Consider the following 14120-nt stretch of genomic DNA (forward strand, 5'->3'; position numbering starts at 1 on the left):
TGCCTCATCTTCACTGGAAAGTGTTGCTATCATTGTTTGTTGTTTTTATTTTTCCTATTCTTCTTTCTTCATTATACATATATATGTGTTTTTTTCTTACTTGTCTTTGTTGTTTGGGGTAGCATAATCATATGATAAAACAGGAGGGAGATGTTAGGGTTTTCCAGGTTATATTTATCATAGGATTATGTTGGAATGCAACAGGTAATAAATACCTTACCTTGTCCTCCTTATCACAAGATCGTAAAACATCCCCTGAGATGTTTAGACTAGAGGACAAGGGCTTTCTATTCAGCCCACTCATACCCCCACTCTGTTCCTCCTAATAAATATGCCCTTGCAGGAAGGAGACCTTTCAGACTTCATTCGATAATCGCTGTTCAGACAGCGACGAATGGACTCTCCACCTGCAGGTGTCTAAAAGAACTTGCTTGTCTTCTGTTTGGTTCTTGCAAAATAAGTTGGAGTGAGCAAATCTCTAACAAAATGCATTTATTCAATGAATAAGTCAAGCTAGATCTATGTTTATGATGTTGTACGTTACGGTACCGATTGAAGTTGAGTCCGAAGCCAGTGGAAAACAGCGCTGCGTTTGTGCTCTCCAGGTACAAATGTTGTGATCTCTGACTGACGACCGGGCGAGACTCGAGTAAGAGATGTCCAAACGAGCTCCGGCAGGGCGGGTCAAGGCGGAGCGAACGGACGCCTTTCAGGCCGCCAATGACGAGCTGAGAGCCAAACTGATGGACGTCCAGTTAGAACTTCAGCAGGAGAAGAACAAGGTGAAAACCTCAACAGACAGACACTGCCTTCCTCCCTGCCTGCTTCCCTGCCTGCCTCCCTGCCTGCCTCCCTGCCTCCCTGCCTCCCTGCTTGCCTCCCTCCCTCCCGCCCTCCCTCCCTCCCTCCCTCCCTCCCAGTTTCCCCGATGTAGATTTGACATGCGTGTGCCATGACTGTGTCAGCCTACGTCAACAAATGCACCGAGGACGTCAGCACCACTAAGAATATCATCACCCGGGGCAACCAACGACCCTGGATGACTGAGGAGGTACGTCAAACGCTACGAGCGCGGAACTCTGCCTTCAAGTCTGGCGACAAGGAGACACTGAGGACAGCGAGAGCCAACTTGAACCGTGCCATCAGGGTAGCGAAGCGAGACCACAGTCGAAAAATTCAGGATCGTTTCCACGACGCCAACAACACCAGGAGTATGTGGCAAGGCATACGGGCGATTACAGACTACAACTCACCCTCCCCCCCCCGGTGGGTGAAGTTGATGCTGACTTTCTAAATGGTCTAAATAACTTCTTTGGGAGGTTCGAGGCACTAAACGGCACTCCAGCAGTTAAAACTGTCCCCCATCAGGAAGAGGAGGTACTCTGCCTTGACTCCGCCGATGTGTTGAAGACCCTGAGGAGAGTCAACCCCCGTAAGGCCCCTGGCCCCGACAACATTCCTGGGCGTGTGTTCAGGGAATGTGCAAGTCAGCTGGCTGGGGTCATCACAGACATTTTTAACACCTCGCTGGGCCAAGCCACAGTGCAAGCGTGCTTTAAGACTGCCTCCATCATTCCGGTGCCGAAGAAACCTCAAATCACCTCATTTAATGATTACCGGCCTGTTGCACTGACTCCGGTCATGATGAAGTGCTTCGAAAGGCTGCTTAAAGATCACATCGTTTCCAGACTCCCCCCATTATTTGACCCGTTCCAGTTTGCCGACCGGCAAAACCGCTCCACTCAGGACGCCATCTCCTCCGTTCTTCACCTGAGCCTGGCTCACCTGGAGGAGAAGAACACCCATGTTCGGATGCTGTTCCTGGACTTCAGCTCAGCGTTTAACACCATCATCCCACAGCATCTAGTAGGAAAATTGGAACACCTGGGCTTCAACACCCCCCTTCGCAACTGGCTGCTAGACTTCCTCACCAACAGACCTCAGTCAGTCCGGGTCGGACAGAACACCTCTGATGTCATCACCCTCAGCACAGGCTCCCCTCAGGGCTGCGTCCTGAGCCCCCTGCTGTTCACCCTGATGACACACGACTGCGTCCCCAGGTTCACCACCAATCACATCGTGAAGTTCGCAGACGACACAACGGCGGTGGGGCTCATCAGAGACAACAACGACCTGGACTACAGAGAGGAGGTGGAGCAGCTGGTGGGCTGGTGCAGAGACAACAGCCTGATCCTGAATGTGGAGAAGATGAAGGAGATCATCGTCGACTTCAGGAAAAACCAGCCTCACCACGCTCCACTGATCATCAACAGCTCAGCTGTGGAGGTGGTCAGCAGCACCAAATTCCTGGGGGTCCACATCACAGAAGACCTCACCTGGACTATGAACACTACGGCACTGATCAAGAGGGCACAGAAGCGCTTGTACTTCCTGCGGAGGATGAGGAGAGCCCACCTGCCCCCACCCATCATGAGGACGTTCTACAGGAGCACCATAGAGAGCATTCTGACAAGCTGACTCTCTGTGTGGTGTGGAGGCTGCACCGCCTCCGATTGGAAGAACGTGAGGAGAGTGGTGAGGACAGCAGAGAGGATCATAGGGGCTCCTCTTCCCTCCATTCAGGACATTTCATCTCAGCGCTGCATGTCCCGTGCCCGTAACATCATCAATGACCCATCACACCCCCACCATGGACTGTTCTCCCTGCTGCCCTCTGGGAAGAGGTTTCGCACAATCCGCTGCAGGTCCACCAGGTTCTGCAACAGCTTTTTCCCTGCTGTCATCAGACTGTTGAACATTAGAACTGTTGAGCTCTAAACTGAACTCTGCATCACACATTCACAGAACTGTACTTTATGACACTACGGACCTCTATCTTGCACTATCTCGCACTACCAACTTTACTGAACTTGTGTAAACCCTTTAAATAGAAGTTTAATACATGGTTTAGCATTCCTCTGCACACTCTTGAATACTGTTTTGTCTACTTGCACTATTGCATAATTAGCACTGCTGCACTTTATACTTATTTGTAATATATATATATATACAGTATATGTATATATATATTTTCATAGGATATGTTACTTCTATTCAACTGCAATATCACTACTTTGTTGTAAGCCGTGTGCAACGAAATTTCGTTTTGTATGCACCATGTGCAGACAAGATGACAATAAAGTTTGTCTAAGTCATGTCAGGTCAGCTGTCTGGAGAGAGAGAGAAGTCAGGACCTGCGGGCGGAGCACCACCGTGCCACCGCCGCCATGACGGAACTCAAAAGCAAACTCCATGAGGAGAAGCAGAAAGAGTTAGCCGTTACCAGGGAGACATTACTGCGGCAGCATGAAATGGAGCTGATGAGAGTGATCAAAATCAAAGATGGAGAGATCCAGCGAGTGAATGCCTTGGTCCTCAGCCTGAGGGACGGCTCCATGGACAAGGTGATCCGCTCAATCCGTGTCTGACTATCCGCACGCCACGTCGGGCTCCGATGCGGCCGCTACCGTATTGTGTAGCTTGTCCCCAGTAAGCGTCGCGGCGCTCCGTTGCGGTCTCAACGGCCCGATGTGGCGCAATGTCTGCTCAGGTGAGGAGCGGGGGCGCTTTGCTGGCGGAAGTGGAGGAGACGCGGCGGTGTCGGGAGACCGAGCGGTGTCGCCTCCACCAGGAGCGCGGAAGAAGCCCTGGCAGCGGCCCAGCAGGCCTGGCAGTCCCGAGCGGCCGAGCTCCGATCGGCTCATCACCAGCATCGGGAGGAGCTGAGCCGAACCAAGAGAGACTGCGAGAGGGAGATCCGCCGACTGGTAGGACTGATCAGATGCGCGGTGCGTGGCTATGTTCCCAATTTCGTTGTATACCTGCAGTGCAATGACACCTAAGGCATTCTATTCTATTCTATTACACAAGAAGAAAACGTCCGGTTGCTCGCTTCGCTTTTGTCACAGCAATGGTGTTCTAGTCGATTCAAGATAAAAATTGGCCGGTTGCTCTCTTTGTTTTTGTCACAATTCTGGCAAATGAGTTTGCCCGCCTGCCTGAACGCTCCCCGTTTGTACATCCGGATGGATGAGATCAAGCTGAAAGACAGAGCGGTTAGTGTTTTGGATAAATCCCTGGGGCCGGCCACGTCCACCGCCTTCAGCTGCAGACTCAGGCTGCCGAGCAGCAGATCGCTGCCCTGAGGGATTCCCAAAGGGCGGGCCTAAACTACCCTGGAAGTGGGGTCAACGGCGCTACTAGCAATCCTCTTCATAGCGTAAGCCACCTCATCACACACTTGCAGTACGCATGACTTAGTTCGTTGCTGGAGGAAGGTAGCACAAAAACAGTTTTGAACTTTGAACGAGTGGTTGTGTGTGTGTGTTGCGGGGCGTTTTCAGTCTCAGGAGGATCGGGACACGCGAAGGTTTCATCTGAAAATCGCTGAGCTCAGCGCAGTCATCAGGAAACTGGAGGATCGAAACGCCCTGCTTTCTGAAGAGCGCAATGAACTGGTAATTTATTGACGGCACGCTTGAAGGTTTGCGCTACGTTTGATGCGCGCCATCCAGCGAGGCACCCATTGTGCTTGCTTATTAGTTGAGCGGCGCGGCGAGTCGGTTGCCTGGTAGATGTCTTTTATTGGGAGCCAAAGCCACGATTCCGTTCAAACCGATGCAAAAGGAATGGATACGTTCTGGCCCGCGTGTTGTGCGTCTTTCGCATCCCGCACTTCATGCTTGCAGCTTAAGCGACTGAGAGAAACAGAAAGCCAGTTTCTGCCACTCCTGTACAAAAACAAACGCCTGAGCAGGAAGAATGAAGAACTCTCACTGGTGCTGTGTCGCCTTGAAAACAAAGTGCGCTTTGTCACCCAGGAGAACGAGGAGATGGCAAGCTTGGTAAGTCAACGCGGACAACGGCGGCGTGCCAACAGAGTCCACTGCATTTGTGTTCCACAGAGAAGGCCTAGTTCGCTCAATGACCTGGAGCGCGGTTGCGGCCAGCAGGACGGTGAAATGCAGTTCCTTCAAGTTGTGGAGCAGCGGCACATCATCGACAACTTGTCCAAGGTCTTCAGGCAGGTGACTCGGTGCACGTACGGCAGCGCCGCGCTCGCTCGCTGTCGCCAGGAAACCTTTTCCGTCCAAAGCTTGGCCGGCGGCCGCCATCCAAAAAATTGGCCCCTTAAATTCCGACCTTTCAAGCAGGAGCATTGTACGCACGCGTTTGAACACGCTTTAGACTTGTTTTGCCGTTTTCAGCAGCTCAAAGCTCCCGTTTTGTCAGCGCCTTTGCCACTCGCTGTGCGCTGAAAACGACGGACTCGCCCGGCTGCTCAGCCCGTCAACCATGAGCCGCGAGCGCGACGTCATTGTCCGTAGGCAGCTAGTGGCAAAATGCACCCTGTTAGAGTTGCGCTCGCTCCAACTTATTTTGCAAGAACCACACGGGAGACAAGTAAGTTCTTTTGGACACCTGCAGGTGGAGAGTCCATCCGTTGTACGAATGAAGTCTGACTCTCGGCTCCTGCACGAGCATTTTTATTAAGAGAAACAGGGTGGGTGTAAGAGTGGATTGAATAGAGAAAGCCCTTGACCTCTAGTCAAAACATAGCAAGGGATGTTTTACGACTTTGTGTAGGAAGGGATAAATAAGGGATAAATAATATTATTTATTACAGGTTGCAGTCAAAGTCAAAGCAACATAATCATACGATAAAGATAATCTGGAAAACCCTGACACACCCTGTAGAAGTCACTTTTGGAAAAGACGAGCGTCCCTCCAATCATCGCCGGTGACGTGTTTTTCAGGCTCTGGAGACAGGAGCTCATGTCAGAAATGTCATCGTGAGTCGCGTTTGTTTCTGCGCCGGAGCCGTTCGTTCCCTTTGCATCCAAAGAATCTCAAAGGCGGATTATTTGTGTCGACAGGAGAGAGATTTGCTGCTACGATACCGACGTCGAGAATCTCTGAGGAGGAACAAAGCGTGAGGTCCTGCAAGGTGAGTCTGTTTGTTTGCGGCTGCTTGGTGTTGCGCAAGATGAAATGGCCTTTTTCTCGCTATCGTTCCTCTCGTCGATTCATCGTGAGGTGTCGCTTCAGTTTGTTCAGAGAGATGTTTGCTTCCGCGCCCGCAGGTCATCGAAACATTTTACGGCTACGACGAAGACGTGTTGGTGGACTCGGACGGATCGTCCTTGTCTTTTCACACCGACAGAACCCCCGACACGGAACCCGAAGAGGTAGCCCGCCATTTCTGCCAGCGTATTGGCGCCAAACATTCCTCTTCAGCCTGGAATCGGACTCGTCTTTGCGTCGCGGGTGCTTTGTCGCCGGTCTGACTGATTCTGGTACTAGTGCTGTGTTGCATTGGTGTGTGCATGAGGAGGCGGAGCTTCGCTACCGCCAGCTGACGCAAGAATATCAAGCGCTGCAACGAGCCTACGCTCTGCTAGCCCAGACCAGCGGAGGGGACTACGACGCCGAGAAGGAGATCAAGGTGGCGCCCCTTCCCGCAACCCCCGGCCGGGTCGCAGCCTCCCCGTTCTCACCCAGCCTCGGGTGTTCTCTGGTCTGAAAGGAGGAGGAGGGAGGCTCCTCCTCCTCCTTTCAGACCAGAGAAAAGCTGATGGTAGTGTCAAACGCACCTCTTTCAATAAGGTGCCCCCGGCTTCCCGGTAACGGGTTTGTCTTAGCCGGGTTCGGAGATTCGTCCGTAATCTAACCACCCGAGTTAAATTAACTCCACCGGAATCAATCTAATTTCTGTACGACGCCAATCCCTCTCAAGTCACCCTAAGCTCGAGCCGAGTAACTCAATTCGAGGCAAGACTTCGAAGTGACCGCATCGTATTGATGGCTCCCCGCTAATGTTTGAAGTTCTTATTATGTTACGGATATTTTTAGATGTCTTTGTTAAGACCTCAGGGATTCGTTTGTATAGCGCACCCTAGCACTAGTTTTGCCGAAGTAAATGTTGATATGGGTCCGTTCTACTTGGTCGCTCAAGCAGCGAGCCGACCAACTTGTTTATTCGAAAGAGAATCGAATTAATAAAAGTGTGACAATAATAGCATTTAAGGAGAAAATTAATGCACTTTACGTTATTAATTCTAACTTCTTATATGTAGATCTAGCACTTAACTGTCGGAGTGCTTCACCCCACTTGATTGCTTTAAAAAGAATAACAACTTTCTTAAAACGAATAAAAATGTCTTACTCTATTTAGATTTGCCCAGTAATTAATTTGGAAGGCAAGTCTATTTTTCGATCGTGTCCTGTTTAACTTTTGACGCGGCCCGACAAAATTAAGAACTGGGCCGCGCCCGACGGACAATCGAAATACTTTTATACTTCACCAACTCAAATGATCTATTTTAACCATCGTCGTTATTTTATTTAGAGGAAGTAAATTTTCAAACGAATTCACTTTTGACGAAATTCACTCTTCCCTTAAATATCTACGAAAGTTATTTAATTCTCTAACATGTTCTGAGTTACTTTTTACGCGGCCCGTCAAAAGGGGAAACGGGCCTGCGCCCTTCAAATAATTAAATTACTTTCAGTTCTACACCAAACCGATAATCCGATTCAAACACTTCCGTTAATTTATTCAGACGAAGCAAACTTTCAAACGGATTGAAATTCACTCGTGTCTCAAATAACTATGAAAGTTATTCAATTCTCTAAAATTGTCTGATGTTACTTTTATTTATTACGGTCCTATGTTATACCATAATAACCCCCCGCACATTAATCAAATTGTCAAATCAACCCCGAACCATCGATTGTACATTCAGTACAAATCAGCGCACAACAAAGTAGATGAATATACACAACACATTTATTGAAGAAACATGAAATAGAATTACAAATCTTAATCACTCCAGAAACCGAACAATTTCACCCACTGATACCCGTGTTAATAAAATCATTCAATCCCAGAACAATTCGATTGCAAAACACAGTTCATGAAAGAGGGAATCAATTTTTAGCCAAGCAAAGAAATCAAGAAGTAAAAATCACATTTGTGCTTCTCCAAACAATTTATGTCACGCCACTATTCTCATAGTGACGGGTCCCTTGATCGAATTGACTAACAATATTGCTTTAAGCTGTTACAGAATACATTTTTAGCCAAGCAAAGAAATCAAAAAGTAAAAATCACATTTGTGCGTCCATGCGTGACTCACAATCCGACAGCGTGTTCCTGTTTTATTTCTATTTTAACTTGCTTAGCTTATTTTGGCCCCTTTTTTGGTCTCATGTTTTGGTCTGGCGCCATCTTTTGGACAAATTTGGAATTTCAGCTCTGCCAATTTACAACAATCCACATTTTACCATTTGCACCATCTCTTCCCCCCATGTTACATGACAGTAGAAATGGGTCACTATCAAAGCAGAGTAGCAGATCTGGAGTCAGCGCTGAAGCAACAAGGACAGGTAAGCTTATCAATGAGCACACCTTTTTCTCAGACAAAATAGCTACATTCTTCAGTCACTCATTCGTCTGGCATTACTGGACCAACCCCCCCCCCCCCCCCCCCCCTTGAACGTGGCTGGGAAAATGCGGGGAAAAGCAAATGTCATTTTCCAGTCAACCAAAGAATTTGTGGATGAAAATGACACAACATTTCAAAGCTGTCCACGCTTTTGTCTCTTCTAGAATGTCAAGTGGGTGGAGGAGAAGCAGCTGCTGCGTCAGAGCAATCAGCAGTTGGCCGAAAAGGTGACGGAAAGAAAGGCGCTGGGCGGAGTCGCTTGGCGTCACACCCGTCCGGAAGCCCCGCAGATGAGGTCTGACTGTCTTTTCAGGTCAGGCGGATGGAGGCGGAAGAAGCGCGTCTGAAAGAGCACATCCAGGATATCCGAGACCAAAACGAACTGCTTGAGTTCCGCATCCTGGAGCTGGAGGTGGGAAGACTCGCACAAGCGTGTTGAGGCCAGAGATGTGACGGACGGACGGACGGACGGACGGATGGATGCATGCCTCTGCCTTTCAGGAGAGGGAGTGGCGCTCCCCCGTCTTGAAGTTTCTGCAAGTCCGTTTCCCAGACGGCCTCAGCCCTTTGCAGATCTACTGCGAGGCCGACGGCGTGAGCGTACGTAAAGCGTCCCTCGCAACCCTAACCTTAACCTGAGGTCCCAGAACACCTTACATTGCTCCTTGCGCCTTTCCCCAGGACATCGTCATCAGTGATCTGATGAAGAAGCTGGACATCCTGGGCGATAACGCCGTAAGTGTATGTCGAACTCCTTATGTTCGCACTCCACGAGACTCGGCGGCTCAAATGTGACTTTTGGAAGGCTTTGCGCTGAAAGAACCTTGTTGACGCTGTGCCTTTGGGCTCTTGCAGAATCTCACCAACGAGGAGCAGGTGGTCGTGATTCACGCCAGGACCCTTCCCACCCTAGCCGAGAAGGTAACGCGCACGTCCACGCACGCTCTCGCATTCTGCTTATGTGACAGCAGCCTTTCCTCAGTGGTTAGAATACATCAAAGTGACCAAGTCAGCACTTCAACAGAAGATGTTGGACATTGAAAGTGAGAAGGTAGACAGACACGCGACATCAGCCAAGGGGAACTCGGGGCAATGTGCCCCAACAATTCTGACCTTGAGCTGTGCTAGGATATGTTCTGCAACCAGAAGGGCTACCTGGATGAAGAGTTGGACTTCAGGAAGCGTTCCATGGACCAGGCTCATAAGGTAAGCCGCCCTCAAATCTCCCGCCGGACCACTGATGGACGAGGATTGCGGCCCAGAGGATCATGGAGCTGGAGGCCATGTTGTACGAGGCGCTACCGCAGCGGGACTGCCCCGCCGCGGACGGCGAAAAAGCCAGCCACGCTGGCGTGAATGACGTGCTGACGGCGGATCAGAGACAAGAGCTTAGGAGCGCCGTGGACCAATGGAAGCGAGCCCTGATGTGGAAGTTGAGGGAGCGCAACGCTTGCATCCTCCAAGAGAGAATGGATCTGCTGCACAGCGCGCAACAGGTAAGGGCCCAAAGCCAGCCCGGCACTTACTTGCACGCTTACTGGCTTTTGAAGGCTACTTTCCATTTGTCCGTCCTAGAGGAACAAAGAGCTGAAAGAATTCATCGAAGCTCAGAAGAGACAAATCAAACAATTGGAGGAGAAGTTTCTGTTTCTCTTTCTAGTCTTCTCCTTGGCCTTCATTCTGTGGCCCTAACACCAGCTGGTGAGTGAGCTCCAGCGGCACCGCACTCGACACCTCCGATACACTGCCAGCCGGTCTCAGACGTTGGCAGACGTTCCGATGCCGACGTATACCCCCCGCCACGGTGACAGAGGCACCGCGTCACACCGGCGCTCATCCAATCAGAAGGCAGGAAAGGCAAATTCACATGCAGGGCACTCTTGAACCAGAAGAGAGCGCCACAAAAAACGGTTGTTGCCCCAAACGTGCACTAAAAAGGGTCAGAATAACAAGAGTCCCACCGGCCAGCCGGGGCCACCCGTCCATCCATTTCTTCAGGGGGGGAAAAAATTGGAGTCACCGGTGAGTACATTTTGCATTTAGCTCTGCTTTTCTGCTTCTGTCTTCAAGTGTGTGGCATCCTGCGACCAAAGATTCAGCCAACCCCAAAGCGGTTGACCTCAACGTCCCACCACCATTCCTACCAGAGCAGGTGACGTGATGCTTTGGACATCCTTCCGTCTCAGATGCCCAAAAGTACTCTTTGCCACATCTGCGGCAATATGGTGTCTTTTCAAAGGTGCAAATAAATCCAGCGTGGGCGGAACACGCACGTCTTCGGTTTTTCCCGCTTTGTTTGTGTGACAGCTGTTGTGAAAATTTTACACAAATAAAGTTGTATAGTACAGGTTTGGCCAAGCCGCAACTCCCGAACCGCATGCGGCTCTTTTATGGTCATATCAACATTTGTGTGTGTGTGTGTAGGTGTGTGTGTGTGTGGGGGGGGGGGGGGGGTTGTGCGTGTTGGCTTCACTTGAGTTCAATTTAGTATTTTCGTCAAAAGCGCATGTGGTGAAATTCCACAAAGTAGGATGGGCAAACACATTCCAGTAAACTATTAGTGTCAATTGGGCTCTCGAAATGGCAGGGAAAAGATGCACAGCAAAACGAAAATATGTAGATGAACACAGGACGTTTTTATCAGAGTGGGAAAGTTTCTATTTTTTGTTGAACGTGATGGCAAACCATTCTGCCTGATACGTCAGACCTCAGCGCATTTCAAAGATTCAAATCTTCAGCGCCATGCACTTCAGCTCACTCCATGCTAACATTGATCAGGCGTCGAACCCGCAACATCATGCTTAAGAGGTGGACATGCTAACCAGTGCGCCATTATGTCAACGCATAACAACTGTAAATCTACTAAACAAAACAGCGGTTACTATATGACATCTGCCGCGTGTGGTCACGTGATAGACGTCACGTGATGGGCAGAACTTCCGCCGGAATTCAAATCCGCGGGGAGAGTTAACTTGTTTAAAAGGGAGTGGGCAGAAGAATTATTTAATTTATTTAAATCTATTGGAGTGTGCGCCATTATGTCAATGCATAACAACTGTAAGTCTACTAAACAAAACAGCGGTTGCTATATGACGTCTGCCACGTCGTGGTCACGTGACGCGGACGTGACGTCGACGCCTACTTTACATCCCACCGATCACAGGACCCCTCGGCTGCATAACCGCGCCCCCTTCCCAACCAATCGGATTTGCTATACGCGAAAACTACGCCAATGGGCGGAACTTCCGCCAAAATTTAAATCCGTGGGCGTGGCTCGCAACAGGAAGTAGGAAAATGGCGATGTTGACAAAGACACAGCGGATGGTAACATACGACTAACAAGAGAAATATTTTTATTTTCTGCTTGCAACTGGACCGTCCAGAGCGTACACGGTAAGTACAACTAATCGTTTTTAAAAAGAAGTACTTTTGTTGCCCTGAAAAGCGAGTGAGTGTGGCGTTTGGGGGGAACGTCGAATTTCGACGATTCTTTCTGGTCAACGGTTGTAAATGATTGCGTTGATTAAAAAAGAAAACTTGATGTAACTCTACTTTTAACTGCCGTTTCAGATAAGCGGGTATTACGTCGCAGTCATGTGCCGCGGATATGACGTAATTGGCTGAACTTCCACCAAAATTCAAATCTGTTGGCGCGATGGCCGTGAGCCACTGAGCAACGACGAATATCACCAGAATTATCTTTATTTTCTGCTTGCAACTGGACCGTCTACAGCGCACACGGTAAGTAACACTCATTGTGTTTAAAGAGATTTACGTTTGTAATAGCAACGTGTAGCTGAGGCGCTAGCAGAAGTGTAGCCGCGTTGCGTTGTACGTGTGAATATTGGTCCAGGCGAAATGTTAATGTTTAATTTCATTCCTTTAAGTTCCACGGTGTTTGTTGGCTGCAAGTTTTCCACTGCAAGAAGAGGCTCGTATCATTGACCAGGAGCGAGCTACAATGGTGAGTAGCCATGACATTTATGTTAAACACTTCCTATTTCATGTCTAACAGTACTTGATTTAACAAATAACCATAAATAAATACAGTGTGGGCACTGAAGTTAACATATGTGATTATACTGCCTAATCTGTCACCGAGTATATTGTTGCAAAGTAATATAAGATCCAAAGTTGTAATTCAGAATAGTTTTCAAAAGAAGGCCATTAGAATTATATACAAGTCTGATTACCCTGAACATAACAACAAGCTATTAATTAAATCACAAATTCTTCAATTCAAAGATTTGGTAGATTATCAGAATAATAATGTCTAACAGTAATTTTACCGTGGCACTATTGAGAGCGTCATCACCAGTTGCATCGCTGTCTGGGGTGGTAACTGCACTGAACAGAACTTGAAGGCCCTGCAGCGCATAGTGAATACGGCTGGTAAGATTATTGGTGCTTCGCTCCCCTCCCTGAAGGACATTTACACCTCCCATCTCGCCCGCAAGGCAACCTCGATTGCCAGAGATGTGAGTCACCCGGCTCACTCTTTGTTTGACCTTCTGCCCTCTGGGAAGAGGTACAGGAGCCTGCGCTCCCGCACCACCAGACTTGCCAACAGCTTCTTTCCCCAAGCTGTTAGGGCCCTGAACTCGCTACCCCCTTCTGCGTAGCGTGTGGCACTGTTGCGCTATTTTCGGGAATGTCTGCTGTACGCGCACTTGCTCCTTTTTTTTTCTGCTCCTCTTATTTATTTATTTATTGTTGTGTTATTTATTCATTATTTTTATTCAGCACGCTTTTGTTATACTTGTTACTTGTTTGTCTGTTGTGAGCCATGTCTTGTCACCGTGGGATAGGGGGGAACGAAATTTCGGTTTCTTTGTGTGTCTTTGGCATGTGGAGAAATTGACAATAAAGCTGACTTTGACTTTGACTTTGACTTTGATTTAACACATCACGATAAGTAGATTGAGTGTGGGCACTCTCAAGTTAACATATGTGATTATACTGCCTAATCTGTTACAGAGTATGTTGTTGCCAAGTAATGTAGAATAGATCCAAAGTAGTAATCCAGAATAGTTTTGAAAAGGCCATTAGAATAATAAACAAATCTGATTACCTTGAACATAATAGTTAAGTGTTGAATATGTCCTATGAAGTCAAAATTGGGCACCATCATGTGGTGAAATTTGGAATTGCATCACATCCAATTTTGCCTGGGAACAAACAGATTAAATAAATCTTAGTCTTAAATAAGCCACTCCTTCTCAAACAAGTAAACTCTGCCCATTTTGCGCAGTAGATGTTCTGTTAATATCTAGTATTTATACAAAGTCATAATTTAAATTGCTTTCAACCTTAATTCATCGCTTCAACCAACATTACTCGCTCTTATTACCAACTTGTATCGATTTAACTAAGCGTTTAATACTTCCTATCAGGTCTCAAGTCAAGATTTGGCAAAATACAATTTCAGCAAATCCAATTTTGCCAGGCAACAAAAAGAGATTAAATAAACTAAATAAGTCTTCTTCCCATTAAATAAATCAGAAAAGTCTGTCTTGTAACCAGTCCTCTTCAAACAAGTAAAGTCTGCCCGTTTTGTGCCGTAGATTTTGTGTCTATGCCTAGTATTTATACAAAATCATAATTTAAACGACTTCATTCCTTCATTCACTTTGGAAATTTGGAATTGCAGCAAATCGAATTTTGCCAGGGAAC

The 14120-nt window shown here is 48.1% G+C and overlaps 2 protein-coding genes and 2 long non-coding RNA genes across 5 annotated transcripts; all 4 read left to right on the forward strand.

The window, feature by feature from the left end:
- Positions 1–4093: 4093 nt before the first annotated feature.
- On the forward strand, positions 4094–5006 carry LOC125983455 (uncharacterized). The gene is made up of 3 exons (XR_007486714.2): positions 4094–4219; positions 4344–4844; positions 4905–5006. It is a non-coding gene; the product is annotated as an uncharacterized lncRNA (long non-coding RNA).
- Positions 5007–5878: 872 nt separating this feature from the next.
- Positions 5879–6500, forward strand: LOC137841012 (uncharacterized). 2 transcript variants are annotated; one of them, XR_011088299.1, is made up of 3 exons: positions 5879–5947; positions 6084–6188; positions 6332–6500. It is a non-coding gene; the product is annotated as an uncharacterized lncRNA (long non-coding RNA). The 2 variants fall into 2 exon arrangements; XR_011088300.1 differs by having other exon boundaries at positions 6335–6500.
- A 1828-nt stretch (positions 6501–8328) lies between these two features.
- Positions 8329–9182, forward strand: LOC137841018 (janus kinase and microtubule-interacting protein 3-like). The gene is made up of 4 exons (XM_068653326.1): positions 8329–8388; positions 8612–8674; positions 8761–9047; positions 9129–9182. The coding sequence occupies exons 1-3, from the start codon at positions 8329–8331 to the stop codon at positions 8884–8886; spliced, it is 249 nt and encodes an 82-aa protein (XP_068509427.1). The 3' UTR covers positions 8887–9047; positions 9129–9182.
- A 135-nt stretch (positions 9183–9317) lies between these two features.
- On the forward strand, positions 9318–10813 carry LOC125983427 (janus kinase and microtubule-interacting protein 3-like). Its single transcript, XM_068653484.1, has 6 exons — positions 9318–9368; positions 9430–9498; positions 9576–9653; positions 9710–9943; positions 10108–10148; positions 10518–10813. The coding sequence occupies exons 2-6, from the start codon at positions 9475–9477 to the stop codon at positions 10606–10608; spliced, it is 468 nt and encodes a 155-aa protein (XP_068509585.1). The 5' UTR covers positions 9318–9368; positions 9430–9474; the 3' UTR covers positions 10609–10813.
- Positions 10814–14120: the final 3307 nt, after the last annotated feature.

The sequence above is a fragment of the Syngnathus scovelli genome, chromosome 16, assembly GCF_024217435.2.
Source record: "Syngnathus scovelli strain Florida chromosome 16, RoL_Ssco_1.2, whole genome shotgun sequence".
Taxonomy (NCBI): Eukaryota; Metazoa; Chordata; class Actinopteri; order Syngnathiformes; family Syngnathidae; genus Syngnathus; species Syngnathus scovelli.